The sequence below is a fragment of the Balaenoptera musculus genome, chromosome 19 (genome assembly GCF_009873245.2).
Source record: "Balaenoptera musculus isolate JJ_BM4_2016_0621 chromosome 19, mBalMus1.pri.v3, whole genome shotgun sequence".
In the NCBI taxonomy this organism is placed as follows: Eukaryota; Metazoa; Chordata; class Mammalia; order Artiodactyla; family Balaenopteridae; genus Balaenoptera; species Balaenoptera musculus.
Genome location: NC_045803.1, coordinates 56,218,006 through 56,243,069, shown reverse-complemented (window position 1 = coordinate 56,243,069; position 25,064 = coordinate 56,218,006). Strand labels below are relative to the sequence as shown.

Sequence of the window (25,064 nt, the reverse complement as noted above, 5' to 3'; positions counted from 1 at the left end):
TTCATTGCTGTGCGTGGGCTTTCTCTAGTTGCAGCGAGCGGGGGCTACTCTTAGTTACGGTGTGCAGACTTCTCATTGTGGTGGCTTCTCTTGTTGCAGAGGATGGGCTTCAGTAGTTGTGGCACGCAGGCTCAGTAGTTGTGGTGCACGGGCTTAGTTGCTCTGTGGCATGTGGGATCTTCCTGGACCAGGGCTTGAACCCGTGTCTCCTGCATTGGCAGGTGGATTATTAACCACTGTGCCACCAGGGAAGTCCCCATCTTTGTGCCTGAAACTGTCACTCTTAATGTGTTCATTCAGTTGGCCCATGTTTAGTGTTTTTGTGGCAGTGTATATAAATGAGTTGGTCTGTGGTTTCTTGTTTTGGTCAGATTTTATGTAAGTCACGCTTTAAAATTGTGCTGGCCTTACAAAAATAATTTAGAATCTTTCTTTCTTCCAGGTTCTAGAAAATGCAAATGAAAGGAGTTCCTTAAAGTTTGGGTAGAATTCATCTGGTATTTCTTGGTTTGGTGGTGGGGGGAAGGGGTTAACTATTGATAACCTTATCCTTTTTTTTTTTTTTTTTTTAATCATTTGGGTTGTCTGAAATCTCTGCTCGGATCAGTTTTGTTGATTTTTTATATTTCTTAGTAAATTTTCCACATCATTTAAGTCTTCAAATTAATTTACATAGATTGACTGAAATATTTGAAATTTTTCATAGTTGTAGATTTTTTTCTGTGTTCTTTCATTTTTTTTTCCTAGATTAGGTTCTACCAATTTTATTTTGTAGTTAATATTGTTTTTATATTATTTTTGCTGCTTTTGTTATATTTATTTTTCATTTTCATTTTTTTTGAGTTGATTATTAAATGACTGAATAAAAAGAGAGAGTAAATGAGAATATATGGGGCTACTACTTTTTTTCTGTGAGCTCTGCTTTACATTGCGGCGTGATCATTGCATTTACAGATTCTGATTGGCGTGTGAGTGATGAGCTTCCAGGTTTTCTGCAGTTCCATTTTGATTTTCTCTTGGGCCCACGAGTTTTACAATTTTGGTATGCTAGAGAATTTCTCCACAGCTTCATTCATTCATTCATTCATTCATTTATTTATTTATTTTTGGCCGTGTTGGGTCTTCGTTTCTGTGCGAGGGCTTTCTCTAGTTGTGGCAAGCGCGGGCCACTCTTCATCGCAGCGTGCGGGCCTCTCACTATCGCGGCCTCTCTTGTTGCGGAGCACAGGCTCCAGTCGCACAGGCTCAGTAGTTGTGGCTCACGGGTCTAGTTGCTCCGCAGCATGTGGGATCTTCCTGGACCAGGGCTCGAACCCGTGTCCCCTGCATTGGCAGGCAGATTCTCAACCACTGCGCCACCAGGGAAGCCCCCTCCACAGCTTCTTTTGTGGTTTTGTTGAACAGTGATTAGAGAGGTCGACTGTATCACATCTACTTCCTGGAATCAATCGAGGTTTCAGTGGTGTCCTTATATGGCAGGTTAGTGATGAGCGAGGTCACCTGTATCTACTTTTTGAGATCAATTTCCTTGCTTGTGGTCAGTTAAGAGTCTCCTAGTGAAGTTTCTGTGTTTTTCCTAAATTTCCTCTACTGTGCTCTATGAATTTGGATGTTGTGTTGGTACATACCCAGGCCTGTTAGGTTTTCGGTGGTGGTTATGTCTTATTAAATTCCCTTCTTTGTCTCACTGAATGCTTTTGGCCTGGATTTTTAAAATCTCATCTGACATTAGTAGTGTCACCCCTGTTGCATGAGTTGTTGTCTGCATTTGCCTGGTACATTTTTGCTCAATTTTTTTGAGTCTTTTTTTTCCTTGAACTTTATTTTGAAATAATTTTAGATTGACATAGAAGTTGTAAAAATAGTGCAGAGAGTTCCTGTGATGGCACCCAGCTTCCCCCAATGAAAACATCTTCAATAACCACAGACCAAATAATCAAAACCAGGAAATCAGAGTTAATGCAATACTATGAACTAAACAGCTCAAACCTTATGTGAATTTCACCAGTTTTTCCATAGTACCTGATTTGAGGCCTACTTGAAGTTAAGGGCACAGTCCTCCAGATGGCAAAGTCTACCCAAGACTTTTGAAACCAATTGCAAGTTCAGGGAATTCCCCAAACCACCCTCAGGTTGGATAATTTGCTAAAAAAAAAAAAAAAAAAAAAAACTCATGGAAACCTATCATGCTGATGGTCATATTTATCACAGGGAAAGGATACAAATGAGAACCAAAGGGAAGAATCTGGGAGGGTTCAAAACACAGAGCCTCTGGTTGTCCTCTTCCTGTGAGTCCTTCTCGAGAATCACTGAGCCTGAAGATAGTCTTGGGGACCCCTGCCACAAGTTATATGAAATTTTATTACACGTGTAGATCAGTGAAACCACCACTACAATTGGGATACAGAACTGTCTCGTCACCCCCAAACTCCTTCAGGTTCTCCCTCGACAGTCACACCCTCTTAATCCTACCCTTAGCAACCTCAAATCCATTTTCCATCGTTATAATTTTGTCACCTTGGGGATCTATGTAAATGGAACCATTTAGTATGTAACCTTTTAAGACTGGATACTGTCACTCAGCATAATACCCATGAGATCCATCCAAGTTGTTCTGTGTATGTTCCTTCTCATTGCTGGGGAGAATTCCAGTGTATGGTTGTACCAGTTTTTTTATCTATTCACCCTCTTAAGGACATTTGGGTTATTTCTAAGATTTGGCTCTTGTAAATAAACCTGCCATGAACTTTCATGCACAGATTTTTGTGTGATAAGTCATCTTTAGGATCAATACCTGGGAGTAGGATTGATGGGTCACGTGCTAGGTGTATGTTAAAGTTTACAGGATGTTGCCAAGTTCTCCAGAGAGGCTGTAGCATTTACATCCCCATCAGCAACATGTAAGAGTTCCAGATGCTTTGCATCCTTGTCATCACTTAGTATTGTCAGTATTTTATTTTAGCCACTTTAATAGGTGTGTAGTGTATCTCATTGTGGGTTAAGGTTGCCTTTCCCTACTGGTTAATGATGTTGAACATCTTTTCTTGTGCTTATTTACCATGGGTGTGTCCTCTTTGGTGAAGACTCAGTTCAAGATTTCTGCCCTTTTTCTAAAATTTAACTGTTAAGTTTTGAGATTTAAAAAATATTCTGGCTCCAAGTCCTTTGTTAGATATGTGATTTGAAAATGTTTTTCTTTCAGTGTGTAGGTTCTAAAAAATTCTCTTAACTGTAACTTTCATGAGTAAAATTTTTTAAATTTGTGAGATTCAATTTATCAATTTTTCTTTTCTTTTACAGATAGTACTTTTGGTGTCATGTCTAAGAATTCTTTGCCTAATCCTCAATTCCAAAGATTTTCTCTTTTGGTTTCTTCTATGGTTTGGTCTATTGCCCATTTTCGGTTAATTTTTGTAGAAAGTGTAAGAGGTTCTTTTTTGCTATGGATGTCCAGTTGTTCCAGCACCATTTGTTGAAATGAATATTTTTTCTCCCTTGAATTGCTGTTGGCTTTTTGTCAAAAATAAATTGGCTATACTTCTGTGGGACTGTTTCTGGACACTATTCTGACATTGATCTGTGCATCTATTACTTTACCAGTATTGCCCTGTCTTGATTACTGTAGCTATATAGTAAGTCTTAAAACCAGGAAGTATGTTTCTTCCAACTTTTTGCCTCTTTTTCAGAATGTTTTAGCTATTTTATAGTTCCTTTGTCTTTTCATATAAATTTTAGAATAAGATTGTCTATGTCTTAAAAAAAGATCCTGCTGAGATTTTGATAGCAATTGTGTTATAAATCTATAGACCAATTTAGGGAGAACTGATATCTTTACTATATTGAGCCTTCCAAGGCATGAACACAGTATGTCTCCCCATTTTTTTAGGTTTTCTCTGATTTCTCTCATTGGCATTTTGTAGTTTGCAGCACACAAACAGACCCTAAACATGTTTTGTTAGTTTATACTTAAGTATTTCAATTTGCTTCATTGTAAATGGTGTATTACGTTTAAAATTTCAGTTTCCAATTGTTCATTGCTAGTATATAGAAATACCAGTGATTTTTTGTTTGTTAACCTTGTATCTGTGGCTTCCCTAGACTCACTGGTTCTGGAAAGGTTTTTGTGTTTAGATTCCTTGCAAGTTTCTACATACACAGTGTCATGCGAATAGGGACAGTTTTATTTTCCCCTTTTAAATCTCTTTTCCAGTGCCTTTTAATTTTCTTTTCTTGCCATATTGCACTGACTAGGAATTCCAGTATTATGCTGAATAGGAATGGTGAGGCTGGACATCTTTGCTTTGCTCTTAATGTTATGGGGAAAGCATTCAGTCTTTCATCATTAAGTATGATGTTGACTACAGGTTTTTTTGTTTTTTATTTTTTCTAGATACTTTTCATTTGGTTCAAGAAGTTTCCTTCTATTCCTAGTTCATTGAGTTTTTATCCTGAATGGGGTTTGAATTTTATGAATGCTTTTCCTGCTTCAATTGATATGACCATGTCGTTTTCCTTCTCTAGACTATTAATATGGTGGATTGCATTGATTATTGAATATTGACCTAGCTTTTCATCCTTGGATTAACCCCACTTGCTCACGGTGTCTTGTACTCCTTATATATGGCTGGATCCAATTTGCTAATATTTCATTGAGGATTCTTGTCTCTGTGTTCATGAGGGATGTTGGTCTATGGTACTGTGTTTGTATGGTTTTGATATCAGGGTAATGTTGGCTTCATAAAATGAGTTGAGAAGTGTTCCCTCCTCTTATTTCCTGGAAGGGATTGTGCCAGGATTGTTACCTCTTTAAACGTGTGGTAAAATTTACCAGTGAAACCATCTGGCTTTGGTGATTTCCTTTTTGGGGGATGGTTTTAATGATAACTTCAGTGTCTTTGTTAGTTATACAACTACTCAGATTATGTATTATTTCATCTTCAGTGAGTTTTAGTAGTTTGTGGTTTTCAAGGAATTGGTTTAGTTCATCTAACTTGTTGGTTTTAAGTGCATAAAGCTGTTCTTAGTGTTCATTTTTGGAATATCTTGAGGGATCTGTGTATGATGTACCATCTCTCATTCCTAATATTGGTAGTTTGTATCTTCTTTTTCCTCTGATGAACCTCTAGCAAGACTGACACTTTCATTGATTTTTTTCAAAGAACTGGCTTTTTTTTTTTTTTTTCTATTTTTGCCTTTGACTTCATTGTTTTTTTTTTTTAACGCATTGTTTATTTATTTATTTATTTATTTTTGGCTGTGTTGGGTCTTCATTTCTGTGCGAGGGCTCTCTCCAGTTGTGGCGAGCGGGGGCCACTCTTCATTGCGGTGCGCGGGCCTCTCACTATCGCGGCCTCTCCTGTTGCGGAGCACAGGCTCCAGACGCGCAGGCTCAGTAGTTGTGGCTCACGGGCCTAGTTGCTCCGCGGCACGTGGGATCCTCCCAGACCAGGGCTCGAACCCGTGTCCCCTGCATTGGCAGGCAGACTCTCAACCACTGCGCCACCAGGGAAGCCCCTCTGCTCTTTCTTTACTGTTTTTTTTTTTGGTGAACGGCCCCCTGCTGTTGATGGGTGGAGTTCTATAAAAATAAATGGAGCTAAGCTGCTTAACAGTCCTGTTCTATTATATCCTTGATGAGAAGAGGGTCTTCACTTGCGTGTAGTCCAATCGATCCAGTATATATAACACTTAGTGGCTAGCTCTTTGTGTCTTATTTGGTAAAAATGTACCTATCCCTATTTTTTCTTCCAAAAGCTTTACTGTTTTACCTTTTACATTTGCAGTTTATCCTCGCTTGTTCTGTATGGTATAAGGGTTAAGAATACTTTTTTGTTGTTTCTATTGCAAGTATCAATCGACCCCAGTTATTTTTATTATTTTTTTTTTAATGAGAAACCTATTGCTTGGGCCAGCAATTTGCTGAAGAATCCTGAAAAGGGAGGGAGCAGCAGGGAGTGTCCCTGACTCAGACAGAAGCCCCGTAGCAGGCTGTGTGTGTGTGATGTGATTTGGCCTTTACGTCTAGGCGGTTGCTAAAGGTTGGTAGCTGTGGGCAGGTATCACCCCTGCCCCAAAGGGGTCTTCTCCAGCCAGCCCCCTCCCTCTTCTTGTGGGGATGGCTTATGTGTGTGTCTTCTCATTTAGCTCTGGTGTCACTTGGGGCCAAGGAACCTAGTGAGGCTGTGAATCTTACTTTGGAGGAATGTGGGCTTTGCCTGGGAGCCTCAGGGGTCCACTTTGACCTTCTTCGCCCTGTCTGGCCTGGTGTTACCACCTGGGGCAGCCTGTCTCACAGCTCCTGTGGCTGGGTGTAATGATTCACTTTTGTGTGTCAGTTGGGCTAGGCCATGGTGCCTAGATGTCTCTGGGATTTTTTAGATGTGATTAACATTTAAACCAGTAGACTCTGAAAGAAGCAGATGACCTTCATCATGTGGACGGGCCTCGTCCAATCAGTTGAAGGCTAGAAGGCTGAGGTCCCCGAGAAGAAAGGAACCCAGACCCGAGCCCTGCAGTACCAACTCCTTCCTGAGTCTCCAGCCTGTCGGCCAGCCCTAGAAATGTCGGACTCCCTGGCCCCGACAATCACGTAAGCCAACTCCTTAACACAAACATCCTTCTCTTTTTCTCCTCTCCATCCTGTTGGTTCGATTTCTCTGGAAAACCGTGCGTCGGGGGGGGTTATAGCTGTGGCCTCATTTCATGGAAGATGGAGTTGCATTTCTGGTTCTCCGTGGTTGTTTTTGCCTGGCCGCAGACCTCCCTGCTCTGCCATCTTTCAGCTGGAAGGGCGGACACGTGTTAAGAAGTCTTGGGGCCAGTGGGAAACAAGCCTCAGGCTGGGGGGACATATTCCGGTTACTGATTCTGGAGGGAAAGGCCACGTCCTGTTCAGCCTCAAAAGCCAAGGCCTTTGTTTAGGCTGTTCAGGATGTGACTGCCTCTCGCCACATACGTGGTCATGAACGTGAGGTTGTGCGTTTCCCACCTGGCCACGTGTAGGAAAGGGCTGATTAAATCCATCAAAATAATCATCAGGCCCCAGGCATCGCACTTAAAAATACCTAAACTCCCCCTTTTATGGATGAGGAGATGGGGCCTCAGTTGGGCAGTGTGACCAGAAGCCTGGGTCCTGCCCTCTTCCCCGCCCGTCTTCCCATCCTACCAGGGGCTGCAGGGCACCAAGCTAGGGCACAAATACGTAGCCAGACGTGGTTAATAAAAATCATTGTGATTTAATAAATAGTGAGGTGTCTGTTTGTTTTCTGTGCAGGTCCTTCACTGTTTGTCCCAGGGCCTGGCGGGACAGAGTGGTGGATGGATGCAAGGCTGGGCCCAAGCTCCCGGCCGGTTTCCCAGGAATAGCCAGGTGAGTGACCTGACGCCACGGTGTCCTGAAAGCACCTCTCGGAAGAGGCGGGGCAGGGGGAGGGCCACAGTCACATAAAAATATAGATTTAAGGGATTTTACATGGGTCGGGGTCCACTACACATCTTCCTGGTGGATCTGGGCTTTCTTGGCTGTGGAGCAGAATTTTTCACATAGTTTGAAGAGCTCTGACAAAACAAACACGGAGGAGGCCAATCCGGTTAAAAGCAATAGATCTGCCAACAGGGGAAGAAAGAAAAAGGTCAGAGAGCGCAAGCTGGCCCCTCTGGTCCCCAGCCCCGTGCTGCCCAGCACTGGAGCCCAGGGGGCCGCGGAGTGCTGTTGCCCGTGCTTGGCTCGTTCTGAGTTACGGAGGTGAGGGGCCAGGACCCGGGAGCTGAGGACCAGACTTTCCACTCCCCTGATGGGGCAGAGATTTCCCCAGCCCAGCATCCAAAACCCTGCAGCGCCAGCTCCACAAGGACCAGCTGGTCTTTGCAGGCGGCTCAGAGCTGGGGGGCGGGCATGATGCAAGCTTCCGCTGTAAGGAGACCCTTCCTGGGGCGGACGCCCCCGACCACGGCTCGGGCTCCGAGTCCAGCTCTGGCTCGTTCTGGAGGGCTGACCCCTGAATTCTCCCCCTGAGCCTTTTCTTGGCTCCCTGCTGTCAACGATTCGTGACAGACATGGTGCCCGGCGCAGGCCCTGCACTTCCTTTAGACTCGGTAAGCTTCCTGAATTCCCGGTGGATGGAAACATCTGTACAAAAACATTTTTAGGTTTTTTTCTTTTCTCCATACCCACAGGGACCCTGCTCTTTAGATTTTGGGGAAGAAAAAGCTGAGGGTTCCCAGTCTTGCCCAAAGGGTTTCAGTGCCCTTGTCTCCACCACCTCGGATGCTGCTGACCGTTTCATGATCCTGGGATGCGCCCTAGCCGGTGCTCTGCCCTGGGGGCCGCCTCACCAGCCCCTTTACCCTCGGCTCCCCGGTGGGGTGTGGATTGCCGATGGAGAGCTGGGTCGGCGGTCACCCTGGTGCCCTCCCTGCAGCTCTCCAGGCCGCCGCCTCCCACTTCGGTCCCTGTCACCACCGTTTCAGGCACAGGAGGCCAAGCCACCCGGCGCAGCTTCCGAAGAGAGACCGTGGATCTGCCAGAAGCCTGCTGAAGATGCAGGGGAGTCCCCGGGGTCCCCCACGTGGCATGTGTGCTTGGGGCCCAGAGAGCTCTGGTCATTGCGTGTGGCCCTTTCAGCAGGAAGTGCCAGCTGGCCCACTCCTACCTCCAGGTAAGTGGGGTCCCAGTGACACAGGCCCTGTTAAAACCCCCAACCAGGTAAACTCACTCCTAAGCTGGGGCAGCGCACATCACAGGCTGAGCCCAGACTGTGGTCGATCCCGGCGCTGCCCCTGGGCCTCACCGTACCTGCTCTGAGCCCCCCGCTCTGGGGCAGGGAGGGGGTGGGCCGGGACGTTGGGACCCCTGTGCCCTCCCCTGACTCCTAGCAGGTACGCCCGTGTTTCCCGCCTTCTCCACTCCCCCCATCACGTCGCCCCCTCCTACCCCGTGCAGATGTCCAGGAACGAGCCCAGTCCTTTGCAGACAGGATGGCCCCACGCGGGGACTTCACGCCCCGGAAAGGTCTGCAGCTGCCCCGCGCGTGCGGCGAGGACGGCTGCGGTCCCGGGTGACCCCTCCCACTCACCGAGCGCCCCCAGGTTCTCTGTCTGGAAGACCTTCTGCAGGGGCGGCAGGTATATCACCGCCAGCTGCCCCAGAACAGACCCGAGCACGGAGTAGAGGAACGTGCGGTTCCTGAGGAAGCCGATCTCGAATATCAGCTTGGTCTGCGGAGAAGGGCACAGTTGGGGCACAGGAGCCGCCCCGAGACTAGGGCCGGGAAAGCATGAGCCGGTGCTGCCGGGGGCAGCGGGGCCTCACCTGGGAGCGGCAGGTCAAGGCGTTGAAGAGGTCGAAGAGCACGAAACAGGTGAAGGTCATGGTCGTGGTGCGCGGGGTGCTTGCCTTGTCTTCGGGCATCTGGAACACGAGTGCACTGGGTGAGAAGGTGCAGGGGGGGCGGGGACCCCACCCTCAGGACCCCTGTGTCAGAACAGACAGATCTGTGCCTCTCCCACCTTCCGGGCCGTTGAGGATGCAAGAAAGAGCCCAGCTGCTCCACGGAGGTGGCGTGGGGGACACCCCTGAGAAAAACTGAGACCTGGGGGGTGTCCGGCGCCCCATCCCCCCTCCCGCACATGGGTGAGCTGGGGTTTAAACACCTCGACGGTCACCCGCCTAATTCTCTCTCCAGCTCCCTGGCCGTCTCAGCACAGGGGCTGCCTGAACCTGCAGGCCATGGAAAGGTGACCCATAATAAGATCCCCGACAGTGAGAACAGACGGCCTCTTCAATAAGTGGTGCTGGGAAAACTGGACAGCTACATGTAAAAGAACGAAATTAGAACACTCCCTAACACCATCCACAAAAATAAACTCCAGATGGATTAAAGACCTAAATGTAAGGCCAGACACTATCAAACCCCTAGAGGAAAACATAGGCAGAACACTCTGACATAAATCAGAGAAATATCTTCTTTGATCCACCTCCTAGAGTAATGAAAATAAAGACAACCAACCCACAGAATGGGAGAAAATATTTGCAAATGAGGCAACTGACAAGGGCTTAATCTCCAAAATATACAAACAGCTTCTGCAGCTCAATATCAGCAAAACAACCCAGTCAGAAAATGGGCAGAAGACCTAAATAGACATTTCTCCAAAGACGACATACAGATGGCCAAAACGCATAAAAAGATGCTCAACGTCACTAATTATCAGACAAATGCAAATCAAAACTACAATGAGGTACCACCTCACACCAGTTAGAATGGGCATCATTAGAAAATCTGCAAACAATAAATGCTGGAGAGGGTGTGGAGAAAAGGGAACCCTCTTGCACTGTTGGTGGGAATGTAAATTGATACAGCCACTATGGAGAACAGTATGGAGGTTCCTTAAAAAACTAAAAATAGATTTACCCGGACAAAGCTATAATTCTAAAAGATACCTGCACCCCTATGTTCACAGCAGCACTACTCACAAAAGCCAAGACATGGAAGCAGCCTCAACATCCATCAACAGAGAAATGGATAAAGAAGATGTGGTACATATATACAATGGAATATCACTCAGCCACAAAAAAGAATGAAAGAATGCCATTTGCAGCAACATGGATGGACCTGGAGATTATCATACTACGTGAAGTAAGCCAGACAGACAAATATCATATCACTTAAATGTGGAATCTAAAAAAATGATACAAATGAACTTATTTACAAAACAAACAGACTCACAGACTTTGAAAACAAACACGGTTACTAAAGGGGAATCGTTGGCAGGGAAGATAGACTGGGAGTTTGGGATTAATTTATACACACTACTACTACATGTAAATAATCAACAAGGACCTACTGTGTAGCACAGGGAACTCAGTATTCTGTAATAACCTATAAGGAAAAAGATTCTGAAAAAGAATGGATACATGTATATGTATACCTGAATCACTTGGCTGTACACCTGAAACTAACACAACATTGTAAATAAACTCTACCCCAATATAAAATAAAAATTAAATTAAAAAAATCTCCCAAATAGTCACCTCCTGGGAATAAGACAGGAGTTTTTTAGTAGATGTCACATTGTTTCCTGGGGATAATAGAAAGCAGGAGAGGCATTGTGTCCCATTTAGGAAGGAATCTGCCGCCTTTTCTCTGCCTGTGAGGCCTCACGTCCCCTCCGCCCGGTCCCACCTCTGCAGTCGTCTCCCAATCCCTCCCCGCCCTCCCCTGCACGTGTGTGTGTCTCCCCCAGCCACGGCGCCTGCGCCCCTGGGGGCCGGGACCACACCCCTGCCCCGCGTCTGCCACCACGCAGACCCGCGGGCCAAGCCCGTGAGGACTCCCCCACCTCTTTCCAGAAGATGAAGAGGGTCCCGCTGATGATGGCGGCGGCCGACAGGAGGATCTTCAGGATGAGGGCTCTGCCGAGTATGACGTCCTTGATGTTCCGTGGCGGCTGCCTGAGGGTGTCCCTGTCGACCGGCTCTACCCCCAAGCTGCTCGGAACAAAAAAAACCTGACGCTTTGAAATAAACCACTGAAGAGACGTGCAGTGGTTAAATGTGCGAGGCCACCCGGCGAAGTAACGCACAAAGGTCCACATCGAAGGCCTGGACGGGCGTGGGCAGTGCCTCCAGGTTGTCCCCGGCCCCTCCTGCCTCACGTCCTCTGCTCCTTCCCGGGGGCCCGCCGCCACAGCCTGGACCCCACCGGCAGCACGGCAGCTCCGCCGCCCTCCCGCATCCCCAGCCATGAGTGCGGTGACAGAAGACCATGCCTGTGGCCGACCACGTGGTCCTGAATGGTGCCTGGTCGTTCCCCATCACCTCGGAGACCCCCGCCCCCAGGTCGGGCCTGGCCTCATCCCAGCTGGCCTGGAGAAACGGGATCCAGGCCCTGCCCACTGAAGAGCCCCCCCAGCAACTGAGGGGACCTGCCTTCAGCCAACTCCAAGGCAGCGGGATCGGGGCCAGGCCCGCAGTGGATGGTGTGGGGCACCAAGGAGGGAGCAGGCTGGGGAGGCCCACGCTGGGCAGATACGGCTGGGGTCCAGCTTTGCTCGCGGCCCCGTTCCCAGGGAGAGCACGTATAAGAGGTGGCCCTCTTGCTGGGCGTGGAGGGGGGAGCAAAGCCGTCACCGGTGGTGATTAGATTAATAACTAACAATTCAGCTGCACCGAGAGCAACACCCGCTATGTGCTCACACACAGGGAAGTGCCTCGCTTGCGCACACCGGCCCCCCTGCCTCCAGAGCCCATCCTTCCTCCTGCATCATTCATTCCGTTAGCCTCACGCTCCCTCCTCATTCATCCAGCCAGTAATGTCCTGGGCACCTAGTGTGTGCCAGGCACCATTGTAGGAGTCGGGGATCCCGCAGGGAACAAAACAAAAACCTTGCCCCCAGGAAGCTGACATTCTAAAGGGGAGATGGATTCCGATCAGATAAACAAGGAAATATGTTCCCCTCTAGGCAAAAATAAAGCAGGGTAAGGTGACTGGGAGAGAGGAGGCTGCTGCTAGAGAAATCAGGGAGGACTTCTCGGAGGCAGTGACCCGAATGAAGAGAGGGCTCGAGCCATGCAGGTAGCTCAGGGAGAGCATTCCAGGCAGAGCAGCAGAAAGTTCGTTGTCCCCCTGCCCGCCCACCAGACGCCTCCTCCCGTGCCTGGTGCATTCCCCTCGCCGTCTCCCCTGCACGCTCCCGCCAGCCCGCTGCCTTACCTCTGCGCCGGCGGCCCATCCATGATGATGTTGATCCACAGGATCTGCATGGCATTGAGGGGGCTGGGCAGGTTGCACACGGTGGACAGAGTGATGAGGCTCAAGGCCGAGATGCTCCTGCAGGGCACACACAGGGCACTGTCACCAGCTGCTCCCAGACCTGGCACACGGGGGGACGCCGGCCTCGACTTACGTGCTCAGCTGAAATCGGACAAAGTTCTTGATGTTATGAAAAATCCCCTTGCCTTCCTCCACCGCATTCCTGCAAGAGAGGAGAAAGCATTTATTCACAAAGAGGGCCGGGCGAGAAGGGTCAGCCAGCTCCGTCACCTGCTAAAGGAAGCGACGGTGTCACCAGAGGTCACGTTTCTCCTTGCTGGCATTCTCGGGGAATCACCAGTAGGGGGTGCTGATGTCCTAACAGGTGCCATCAGCCGCTGGGGACTGGTCCCCAAGCCACGATCGCCCTTCTGTCCAAAGACTGTAGACCATTCTGTCGTCTGAGCCCTGGGACCCCAGCCCTCACCCAAGGCTCCCTAAGTGCCTCCTGCCCCTCGGTGATCCAGCAAGGGGAAGGGGCCCCCGTGGCCCTGCTTTCCATGAGGGGGGGTGGGCCTGGGGACACCGTGTATGTCCACCACAGCAGAGCAGGGGGCTGCCACCCTAGGCATTTTTGCCACTAAAAGAACACCTGAAGAGCAGCTTACATGATGGCTGAGAAGTCATCGTCCACCAGGATCATGTTGGCGGCCTCCTTGCTGACGTCCGTCCCTGTCTGCCCCATGGCAATCCCGATGTCCGCTGATTTCAGGGCGACCGCGTCGTTCACCCCGTCCCCCGTCATGGCCACGATCGCCCCCGACTCCTGCAAAGCCTTTGGAAAGAGGAGGCCAGTGGAGGCCTGCAGCCTGAGGACCTTCCTTCCAGATCCTTCCCTCCTCGTGCCCCGCCTCTCACACTGAGTGGTCCAGGGCAAAGGCCCCTCTCTAGAGGGCACTGGGGTCAGCTGGCCCGGGTCTGAATCCCAGTTGCCCCCATATGAGCTGTGGGCACTGGGCAAGCCCTGAACCTAACCTCAGCTTCTCTATCTGCAAAGTGGGAACACGGTCCCTCCTTATCAGGGCTGTTGTGAGCCCTAAACTAAGAACACAGAGGGGACAGTGCCCGGCCCAGAGCGAAGGCATGAATGTGTTATCCGTCACCATGCCACCTAAAAACTGTCGCTTGCCATCTGGTTCTACAAGGATGAAGTCATTGGCCATTGCAGCCGCTGACCTTCCACACCCCCTGAAAGGAGTTCAGGCCGGAGATCAGGAATGAAGGAAAAACTGGCAGAACAAGCCTTCAGAGAGTTAGCTGTTTTCAGGAGCAGATTTTATGAGCCCAGATTCTTACAACTTTTCATACCTAGAAAAGCACTAAAGTCACTGACGGAGACATCTGCTCCTCGTGGCCAGGGGCAACCTTCTGCCAAAATGTGTGCATGACTGCAGTACCCCCTTCACTGAAGTCACATACACACCCCGCCCCCACCTCTTCGGAGTGGCTCCTCAGAGCTAACTGAGACGCTGTCTCCCCAGCTGTAGTCCTCATTTTGCCCCCAGTAAAACTTAACTCACAACTCTCACGGTGTGCTTTTTTTTTCAGTCAACAACCATTAACAAATAATAATCAACTCGTCCCCTGAATCCATGTGGTACCCAATAAGTATTAATATTTTCTTTGAGGAATGACTGGCACAGAGATTTACTCTGTAGAACTAAAAAACCCCAAAATGACACAAAAGAAAAAACACAAGTGTTAAAGAGCAACTTTTCAAAGCATCCATGTGCGGGAAAACCACACAGGAGTCTCTCGTTCTAGCACTTTCGTTTTTGATGCACCATCAGAAGGCACCTGCGGTGGGCCAGGCAGCTGCCAAGGGCTTCACATGCCCAGCTTCATTTCTTTCTTTTTTTTTTTGGCCGTGCCATGCAGCACGTGGGATCTTAGTTCCCTGACCAGGGATTGAACCCGCACCTGCTGCATTGGAAGCATGGAGCCTTAACCACTGGACCGCCAGGAAGTCCCCTGGCTTCGTTTCATCCTCTCCTGCCTTGTGAATTAGCTGGTGTCATTCTGTCATTCACATTATCCCCATTTTACAGATGAGGAAACTAAGGCCTGGAGTTAAATAACAGGAATACGCCAAGGAGCATCTGACTAACGAAGGCTGGCCTGTGCGTTTCTCCCTTGGCACCACCCAATTCCCGCTCCCCGCTTTTGGTATACGTGGCACGGGGCCCCCAGTTCTCCCCTCCCCAGAGGCCAGTGCAGAGGAGGCGGCCACCGCTGGGCCCTGGACCACCTTGTGAGCAGAGCCGCCACCGCCCTGGGCTGTGCCCTGAGGGACCAGAGAGGCACACAACTGACCTTGATGATTTTGAGTTTGTGCTTTGGGCTGGTCCTGAAGAAGACAGACACCTGGATACGGAGACGGGAGAGGGCCGAGCATCAGTGAATGAGGAGGTGGCACCTTCACCCCACGCCCCTCGGCGGCACGCCTCGGGAGGACCCCACCTTCCCGACGCGCTCGGCCAGCGCGCCCTGCTCGGCGCTTTCCACCTCTTCCCCGGACATGGCGCTCAGCTTCCCGTTGCACAGGCCGATGTTTCTTCCTGCAAGGTGTGGACAGTCCCTTCTGAGGGCCTGAGACTGTGGTCCCTGCACTTGCCCCTCACTCCACCTACCTGACATCAGGCCCCGCCTTGGCCACAGGGAAAAACAAAACCACGGTGGCCCCAATTAGAGAGCACCTGCTATGGTATCTGACCTTAATTCCATCCACAGAATGAACTGGCAACAAAGGCCTCTTATCCCCACCCTAAGGATGAGGAAACTGAGAGAGCGGTGACTTTCCCAAGGTCATAGGGCTAGTAAGTGCTAATACTGGACCTGACATGGTTCTTTCTGTCTGATTCCAGAGTCTGTGATCTTTCCATGGTGCCAGGCTGCCTCAAGACAGAGGGGGGGAGAAAACCAAGGTGTGGCAACCCTGCTAACAGTAATAAAAAGAGGAGGAGGAGGAAGGTTGCTAGCCCTCTGCTGATGAAAAGCCCGAGGGTCAGAGTGGCTCAATGATTTGCCAAGGGCACACCGCTACTGGCAGAAACCAGACTGGAAGTGTGCACTGGCAATGACGCTGCCTGTGGAGATGAGGTGAGATCATGGATGGAAGGCCCAGGACAGAGAATGTTCTCAGTGCACACGAGGTCTCTTCCTTGTTAGGAGAACCTGCCAACATTTTAGAGACAAACACCTACTCGGAAGGTGGGATGCTGGTCCTCGGACCTCAGAATCTCTTCCAAGCACGTGGAAGGAAGGTGCGAGCTCTCCTGACCAAGTCCCTCGAGGAGTAAGCACGGGTGGCGACCCTCACCCTCCACCTCATTCCCTGGTTACCTATCGCCAAGGCCGTCTCCAGAGCGTCTCCCGTTATCATTTTCACGGACAAGCCCGAATCAGAGAGAACGTGGACCGCCTCCTCCACGCCGGCCCTCGGAGGGTCGATGATTCCGATGAGACCCAGGAACGTCAGCTTCCCCAGCTCGGGCCCAGAAGCCAGGGCCAGCACTGCGGACAGAGCAAGACCCACAGAAGGTTCAGAAGACTTTCGTCCCCAGTCAGCCCCAGCCCCGCCGTGTCCCAGACCCTCTTCTGTCCGCGAGGGGCTTGGGCACTAAGTCCCTGGACCGCAAAGGGAAGGGACCATCTTCCCGGTGGTCGTCAGGCCCGTGCAGGGCAGCGGCTCTCGACGGCTCACCCACGATGGAGAGCAGGGCAAGCAGCAACAACTTGCCCAGCGGGAGACGGGCCTCCGTCCACTGGTGGTGCAGCCCCCAAGGGGAGTGGCCACGAGAACACCTGCGGGCTGGCACATAAGGGCGCATTTCTGACGGCCTATCTCTCATTGCTCTGCCCTCCTCTGTCATTGCCAGCAGACTCGGGGCAACAGCCACCAAGGTCAAGAAAAACGTGCAGGAGACGGCACAGGTCAGAGGGCTCTGTGTCAGTGGTACAAAAGCCAGACCCGGCTCTCTGGGACAGGTGCTCTGAGAGGGGGTGGTGTGGGAACTGACCTTACTTTGTCACCTTACTGATACTGGAGGGGAGCTATGGCCAGCAAGTTCCAGCTGTGACCCCTCAGTCATGACACTGTACCAGTGACGCAGGGGGGTGTGCCAGCGATGCGGGTACCATTCCCCCCTTTCTCAAAGCCACCCTCCCTGCCCTGCTCAGCTAAGCTCAGCTCTGTCCTGACATGTCCTCCCCTTACAGGCTGGTCAGTTTATAATTACTGTCCCCTGAAGGGGAAAACTAGGGCAATTGAAACCAATACAGCAAGCCAACGCTTCTCACTTTCCCCTGAGGGAATACACGTGTTCCAGAGTGTTTTTAGACATTTTCTCTGAAAACGGACAGGCTGACATATGACACTACGGGAAACATGAGGTTTAATGTTCAGCCCATCAGGGAAGGCGTTGGCCCTGGTGCAGAAAATTGGAAATGGCCACGGAATGAAAAGTCCGTATTAATTTACAAGAGCTTTGGGTTTTGCTGACAGTGAGCCGTGAGCAAGACGACCAATCGGGAAAATCATCGTTTCAGGGGCGGCCCGTTCACCTGTCTTAGAAAACTCGGAACCTCTTCTTGCACACATGAGCGGCGTCTGGGATAACGGGTGTCATCTGGCAGCTGAGATGGGTGGGGGGCGCCCTATCCTTCATCTGCCCAAGAGAGCCCACCCTGGCTTTGCCTGCATTAGCACCCTGCCTGACACCACTCTGACCATCACTGCGTTGACTCGGGACCCTGCGTTAATACACCTGAGAAGTCAGTGGTATGTGCAAACTTAGAGCTTGCGGCTGGGACCACAGGCACTGACCCCGCAGGCCGAGAGACCCCATCCTCTTCTCCTCCTGCTGGCAGAAGGCTCGCTGCTGGGGCGTCAGCGGCAGGGGGATACCCCCGTGGTTGTACATGGTACAGTAACGAATCACTTCCTCGAAGGCCCCCTTCATGAAGTAGATGTCTTCCTGCTCCTTGGAAAAGACAAGAGGGAAAAAATCGGCTGACACTGGCTGCCTCAGCTCTTGGTGACCGTCACCTCATCCACACAGAGATGTTCACGGCGGGGTTATTTATCCCGGACCGTCATTGCTCACCAATACAGGACAGGTCAGAGAAGTTACAGGAAATCCACGTGATGGAATACCTTGCAGCCCAGAGAGGGGTGAGGCCGATCTCTGACCCAAAGCAGGCCTGCCCTACATCGGGCTCCCTGGTTAATGTCACTCAGAGCGTCTGCACGTTTCACAAACTGGTCATATCCCAGCCAGTGCTGTGCCTTTAAGAGTGTTACTGACCACTAGATGTCTATTTCAGGGAGACTTCCAAGCAAGGTAGGCACTGTGAACTTGGCTCATGAACTCAAATGAGCAGCCGACTCGTTTCCTGTGTATTTGTTAAGCTCCGTCTCCCCTAGACCGTAAGCTCCAGGTGCCTCGTCAGTGTGGGGTCACACTATAATCCCCGGCACGAGCACAGCGCCTTCCTGCTCACGGTGGGCAGTGAATGAACTCGTGCAAACTGACACGGAAAGCTGGCCAAGACATCATTTAAGGGAAAAGAGCAAATTACACACACTGTAAACGGCATGACCTTCTTTTGAAACTACCACCCCACGTGTTGCATTTGCACATGTAGAATCTGGAACACTCTATCTCTGACTGCGAAGGGGTGTTAGCGTGGGTGGGGAGTGGGTAGGGAGAAAAGAGGGACAGAATTGTCGGGAGCTTCCATTTTTGAAGTTACATTTCTATAATTTTTTTCAATGAAAATATATTACCATTGCCTTTGGGGGGAAAATAAGATTTGAAGGTATTAAAACATTAAAAAAAAAATCCAAAACCCCTGTTAAGCACCCGGAATTTATATGCCTCTCCACTCATGGCAAAGACCTGGGATAAGCTGGCCGAGCTACCCGCCACTGTGAATGAGATGGGAAATCTCAGCATGGGCAAGACGTGACAGCTTCCAGAAAGAGCAGAGAGTTTGGAGAAAAAGGTAGAAGGCAATAAAAATCTCTTTAAAAAAAAAAGTTTTTTCATTGTAGAAAATCTGAAAAGCTACAGAAAATTTAAAAAGAAAAAAGTGGGGGGAAAACATGGGCTGAGTCCCCCACCCAGGCACAGCCAGGAAGAATTTGGTACCTGTTCCCCTGGTGGCCTAGAACCTGTGTGTGCACACGTGCAAGCTCACTGTCTACACCGTCTACGGTGGATGCTGGGGTGTGTGTCCTGGATCCCCCTTCGGGATGAAGCCTCGTTCCCCCGTGGTGACAGTTACAGGAGCTCATATGTGTAAAGAACTCAGCACAGGGATGCGAAAAAAGGACCCTAAGTTAGCAACGGGGTCAGTGTCATAGGTAGGAACATGCGGTCCCTCCGGTAGTAATTACTCAGTCATTGTGCTGTAGGCCAGGGAGTCTCGCACGTGAACTTGCATCAGAATCCCCAGCAGACACAGATGACCGGGTCCCAGCCCTGGAATTTCTGATTCAGTGGGTCTGGGGGTGGAGCCTGAGAATCTGCATTTCAAACAAATTCCAAGGTGATGCTCCTGCGGGTTCAGGGACCCCACTTTGAGAACCAGAGGTTCAGATGGCGATCTCAGAAGAGGACCCAAGGTAATCAAAGGTTTAATTGCCATCAGCTGTATTTTCACATATTTGGAAGCTCAGAGAAGTAGCCAGGAACTTTAAACTCTTCTGATGTCTGCACTTCGCTTTGCTGGAAGGGGGCAGAGAGGCACACTCACTTCATTCTTGGGGCTGCACTGGACCGCCATCCACTTCTGCTCCGAACTGAATGGAATCTCTTTTTTTCGCATGTATGAATCCTTAATATCACTTAAGCCCATCTAGGAAAATAAAATGGGACGTTTTCAGTGAGTTATCCTAAACCAATCTCTACGCAAAGCTCAGTCCATTTAAATTATTCATTATTCAAACCACCTCAGGCAGATGAGAAATCCAAGCGTTCAGCTCACAGAGAAAAGCCATTTGCTTTCAAACGTCCCACCCGAAAAGAAATCTCTCTTTTCTCTTGTCCCAGGGGCGGAGCCTGATGGCCTCTGCCACAGCTTCTAGCTGGAACCTGTGGGGTTTCTGCCGGGACGAATGTTTCAGACTTGAAGAGGCGGCAAAAGGAGCCCTGGGAAGTGGGGTGCCTGCGGTCACCACCTGGGGTCCCTGCCAGGCCTCACATTCACTCATTCTTTGATGGCTTTCAGACCAGTTCCTTGACAGCTCTGAGCCTTGGTTTCCCCAGTTGTAAACCAATCCTAACCCGTGCAACCCATCGCCCCGCAAGGGGTGAAAATGGGTTCTTAGGGGGTGAAAAAAAATCTACTCCTTTTATGTATAAAGCACAGACACCCATACAGTACAGGAACAGATGCATACTATTGGGCTGACAAAAAAGTTCGTTTGGGTCTTTCCGTAATATCTGCGGTATTAAAATCTCATGGGGGGAGTGATTAGGGAAAAAAACATCTAAAAAGTCTCCTTAGGGGAGTGTCATCGGTTGCACTGTGTCCCTCAAAGGCATGTGGAAGGTGTAATTCCCCAGTGCCTGCGAACAGGATCTGATTTGGAAATAGGGTCTTTGGAGGTGTAACGAAGTTCAGATGAGGTGGTGAGGGGGAGCCCACGCCGGTATGACCGGTGTCCTTCTAGGAAGAGGACAAGGCCACGTGAGGACCTCCCTCACGCAGACAGGACCTCGAATTCTGCTGCCAGTGTAGCTCCGAGTGAAAGAATTCCCCACGCAGACATCACAGACCTACCTTCATGGCCAGGGCCATCAAGGCGCCCTCCGTGGGCTGCCCCATCACGGCGTTTTTTCTGATGATGGCGTTGTTGGCGACACAGCCTGCCTGGAAGGAGAGGTTTCCGAAGGTCGTTTGTTAGTATTTGGAGCTGCACCCGCCGGGGTCCCGGGCTTACTCAGGCACGTGAAAAGGTGCAGCCCTGAACGCTGGACCCATTTTCTGAGCTGGGGCTGGCATGGGGGCCAGGGACAAGTTTACTCTTCAAAATACATCAGTCCCCGATCTTCAAAATCCACACGATTAATATTTACTGACTCTGCTGAATGTTGGTTGTCACAAAGCTGTCACGAGGAACTACAGTGGGAAGGCAGGCGGACTTGGGGGGTCATGCGTGTGGGGTGATGGCCCCTTGTGAGTATACTAAAACCCACTGAACTGTACACTTTAAAAGGGTGAATTCTGTGGTGTGCGACCTACATCTCAATTTAAAATAATAACTGAAAAAAGAGAAGTAGAAACAAATGGACAAAAAGAGCACGGGGGTGAATCCCGGCTCCCTCCCACTCACTGGGGGACCTTGGGCACTCACGCTACCTCTTTGAGCCCCCGTTTCTTTTTTTTTTTTGGTCGGCGCTGTGCATGCCGGCATGCCGTATCTTAGTTCTCCAACCAGGGACCGAACCTGTGCCCCCTGCATTGGGAGCGCGGCGTCTTAACCACTGGACCACCAGGGAAGTCCCGAGCTCCCGTTTCTTAATCTGCACAACTGAGATAATGGGACGGCCCTCTCATGGCTGTGTTAATTGTCACCGTGGAGGTGGGACCTGCGCGGAGGGGATGGTGGTCAAACTTCCCGTGGGGAGGGGACGTGAGCTCCTGCGAGGATGGGCATGGCTCACATTACAAGTACTGATGGTCACAACAGGCAGCGTTCATCCCGTGCTTGTTTCCCAACATTCACGGAGCCCCTTCCCTGTCCAGCAAGCAAGGGGGGAGGAAGGGGCTCCCAGCTCTTCCCTTACGTCCCATATTTCCATCTGTATCTGGGCCGCCGTGACAACCTGACCCCTGGAGCGTGGCCCGGTCATCACCGAGAACCAGCTGGTCCAACTGCTGTCTCTCTTTCCGGAGTGAATCCCCATTAGCTCTGTTTTAAATGCATGTTTAATTCCACAGTGGTGCTTTTGACACTTACCTCCACTAATTTCCCCACTGAGACGTTGGAAAACTGCTTAATGACTTCCTTTGAGGGTAAAAGACAGACAGTCCCTTGGCCGTTGTAGCCAACTCCGCTGACCTACAGGGCAAAGGCAAAAAACGGGGTGTCACTAGGAGGCAAAAAGACGCTTCCCCGGTTGACCCATATCCCTTTCTGGGGATCCATCCCCAAGGACATGGTCCCACCACGAACACGTCTTCAAGCATGAAATGCCCCCTGCAGGATTACGTATTAATCAGATACCTCACCAAGTGCCGTGCTTCAGTAAATTGCAACAGGGCATTCTTCAGCCAGTAAAAATTACGGTTATGAAAACCAAGTATTAGCATACAAGGGTGCTTATGTTCTAGAACCGGGGCGGGCAAATTCTTTCTTGTAGAGCCGATGGCAAATAGCGTAGCCTTTGCAGTAATCTCTGCTGCGATTACTCTGTGGCTGTGACATGACAGGAAACACGGACAACGTGAAAACACAAGGGTGTAGCATCGTGCCAACCAGAGGGTGGTGCCTTCCATCCATCACGTTACTCGCTGCTATTTGTAGAAAGGAGACTGTCCAATAACCCATATTTGTTTCTTCCTTACTGTTCTCTGGAAGACTCCATGTGCTTTCCCTGGGAAGGAAGGGGTCTGGCAGGGCACAACCTGGACCTGAACCTTATAAATTCACACGGGCTCACCTCAGCGTGGAGCCCGTCAGACGTCACAAGTTGGGTGACAGTCATTTCATTGGCAGTCAGAGTTCCCGTCTTATCGGAACAGATGACATTGCAGCAACCTGGCACAAGAAGATACCAGAGTTTATAGGAACAAGAAGTCGTCACCACCAACTCTCAGGCTTAGGAAACACCCAGGTTGAATTATCACGGCACTAAAATGCCCATGCAGTCCAATTTGTAAGAATCCAACCAGCTGGATTCCCTCACCTAAAGTCTCCACGATCGGCAGCTTCTTCACAATGACCCGCTTCCTGGCCATCCGCAGCACTCCCAGGACCAGCGTAACTGTGACGACGATGGGCAGACCCTCGGGAATGGCGGCCACAGCCAGGCTGGATCGAAAAGGCCAGGCGGATCACCTCTAGCACGCACTTAACGATGACGTGAATCCCAACTGGCACTGGCAACGTGTTTACCCGGTGAAGCTTGTCCGTGGTTTCCCCACCTTCTCTGTTCTATTCTGTGCTCCCAGTCCCATGACACACCTGCCTCCTTCTTCAGCATCCACTGCTCTGAGCTTTCCCCCTGCAAAACCCTGCTTTCCTACCAGACATCCACACTTTAGTGTGAATTAGTCTGTAGTTTTGCCTATTTAAGTGCTTTTGCATTTAAATTGTCGTCAGCTATTAGAGACAAAAGTCTTGGGCCCTATGAAAGCAATTTCCGGAATCAGGCACTAAGTGGGAAGTGGAATTATTAGGTTCAGAGGGTCCTCCCTGGGTCTCCTGAATTTTCCTTTAAATTGGTCTAATGGTTTAGACACTTCCTGTGAGAAAACCAGACAAGGAAATGAAAGTTGGGGGAGGTGAAGTGGCACGGCGACGCCTTTGCCTAAGCAGGTTGTTGTGCTGTCTGCTCATCTGCTTAGGACCACCCCCCAACTCTTTCTGTACCACGTGGCCCCGCCCTCCCACAGCCAAGGTTGATTGGGTTAGAGGAGAACATGTGACTCGAGCTGAACCAATGAGCTTCTCCCTTGGGAATCTGCATTGGGACTGAGCACAGGATCCCCTTCCTGTGGGCAGGGTCTGTGTCTTGCCAGTGACCTCAGGCCGCTGGGGGAGGCTGGAGAGAGGGGGGCAGACTGTGCAGAGCTGTGGGGTGAGCATTACCACGCCACGCCCCACCGTGGTTCACCCTTTGCACAGCACGGTCCCGCAGGTAGTCAGTAAATATTTGCTGAGTGAACACACAGCAATGAGTGAATACATGGCAAGTGCAAGAGCCCGGACCCACCCTGGCCTAGCACATAGTGAGCACTCTACATAGGTTGGTAATAATCAGAAAGCCCCGGCACCGAGGATGACCATTCAACCGAAGCCACGCGCGGCTACCGTATTTCATCAGATCTAAGGCGCTGCTGATTGGGAAGGGCACCATTATCCTGTGCACCTCTCAGAAAGTAAAAACATGCTGCCCATTAACGGTGCCGGGATGCTTTCTTATCATCTCACTTGTGAGAAGCACTCTGACTTCAGAGAAGGTAGAAGGTGAAAAAGAATGTGTGTCTCAGAATCAAAGAAATACGGTATATGAATGGCGGCCTTTCACCTGGAGACCATGGAGCATTCAGGGGTAAGTTATATAAACCAAGGTGACGGAATTTGGTCAAGGGACTGTGCCCGGTTTCTATGGTGACAGCAAGAAGGCTTCCTTGGTTTTATGGCACAGGCTGACAAGGCCAGCTAAGCAAACATTTGCAAAGGGTTCTCACGGGCACTTTCCTCCTACATGGCATGAGAAGGGCATTGTGTGTGCCTGGAGGTTTTCATAATAATAAAAAATTAATTGGCAAACTAATAAAGATTACAATAGACCAGGAAAAGCAAGTAGACCTTGGGTCAACTTGAATGTCGCTCAAGGCAGAGGGAAGTAGGATCAAGTTTTTAAAAGAATAATTCTCATGCTATTTATTTTGGAGAATCTCTTCCTCACCAGCTTTCCTGCCATTTCTACCTTATGACTGAGAGGTTTTGAGTGATTTTCTTCTGCTAAAAACTGAAGAACCCCATCCTTTCAAAGTCACAAGTGAAATGACCAGAGTCAGTTTTCTTTCCATTGCAAATTTCCCATGGACCGAGTGGGATGAGAGAGATGAAAGGGGCTGTTAGACAAGAAATCAGAAATGATCTTGGGGAAGTAGGGATGCGGTGGACACAGGAGCCTTTTCTCTTACTGACCTTGAAATATTTCACCGTCTTTTGCCTCATGGAACTTTCTGTGGTTTACAAGACGGGATGGAACGCATCCTTGTTTGGGGGAGGTTCTCATGCATCACGGCCTCTGAGAGCTCTGCTTTTTCGGGGAGCCCCTCGTGGCTGAGGCTCCACCCTCGGCCACCACCCCTACCTCTGAAGACCTAGTCACCTGAGCCTTCTTTTCGGGGCTCCACCTTCTTCCCTAGCCCCGCCTCTTGCTGGAGCCCCGACTAGGGTAATTGTAGCCATGGCCTCACCGCTCAGAGTGATGCTTCCTGAAGCGGCAGCATCAACGTCCCTGGGGAGCATGTTAGAGAAGGGTTCTGAGGATGTGATTAGAATTCAGA

The 25,064-nt window shown here is 50.1% G+C and overlaps 1 protein-coding gene across 3 annotated transcripts in view; it reads right to left on the bottom strand.

Annotated features, from left to right (window-relative positions):
* Positions 1 to 1,346: 1,346 nt before the first annotated feature.
* Positions 1,347 to 25,064, bottom strand: part of ATP2C2 (ATPase secretory pathway Ca2+ transporting 2) — an 86,935-nt gene continuing 63,217 nt past the window's right edge. The window contains exons 12-27 of one of the 3 annotated variants that reach the window (XM_036834220.1): positions 22,727 to 22,851; positions 22,481 to 22,578; positions 21,778 to 21,879; positions 20,598 to 20,687; positions 19,569 to 19,670; positions 17,635 to 17,791; positions 16,152 to 16,322; positions 15,270 to 15,367; positions 15,123 to 15,173; positions 13,418 to 13,584; positions 12,904 to 12,972; positions 12,711 to 12,827; positions 11,338 to 11,485; positions 9,311 to 9,409; positions 9,075 to 9,216; positions 1,347 to 2,337 (exon numbers count right to left, since the gene is read on the bottom strand). In XM_036834220.1, the coding sequence (XP_036690115.1) occupies positions 2,129 to 2,337; positions 9,075 to 9,216; positions 9,311 to 9,409; positions 11,338 to 11,485; positions 12,711 to 12,827; positions 12,904 to 12,972; positions 13,418 to 13,584; positions 15,123 to 15,173; positions 15,270 to 15,367; positions 16,152 to 16,322; positions 17,635 to 17,791; positions 19,569 to 19,670; positions 20,598 to 20,687; positions 21,778 to 21,879; positions 22,481 to 22,578; positions 22,727 to 22,851 (1,945 nt within the window). In that variant the 3' untranslated portion in view covers positions 1,347 to 2,128. Of the gene's footprint in view, positions 2,338 to 7,357; positions 7,606 to 8,932; positions 9,217 to 9,310; positions 9,410 to 11,337; positions 11,486 to 12,710; positions 12,828 to 12,903; positions 12,973 to 13,417; positions 13,585 to 15,122; positions 15,174 to 15,269; positions 15,368 to 16,151; positions 16,323 to 17,634; positions 17,792 to 19,568; positions 19,671 to 20,597; positions 20,688 to 21,777; positions 21,880 to 22,480; positions 22,579 to 22,726; positions 22,852 to 25,064 lie in introns of those variants that run through there. The other 2 variants (XM_036834221.1, XM_036834222.1) reach the window with 2 other exon arrangements.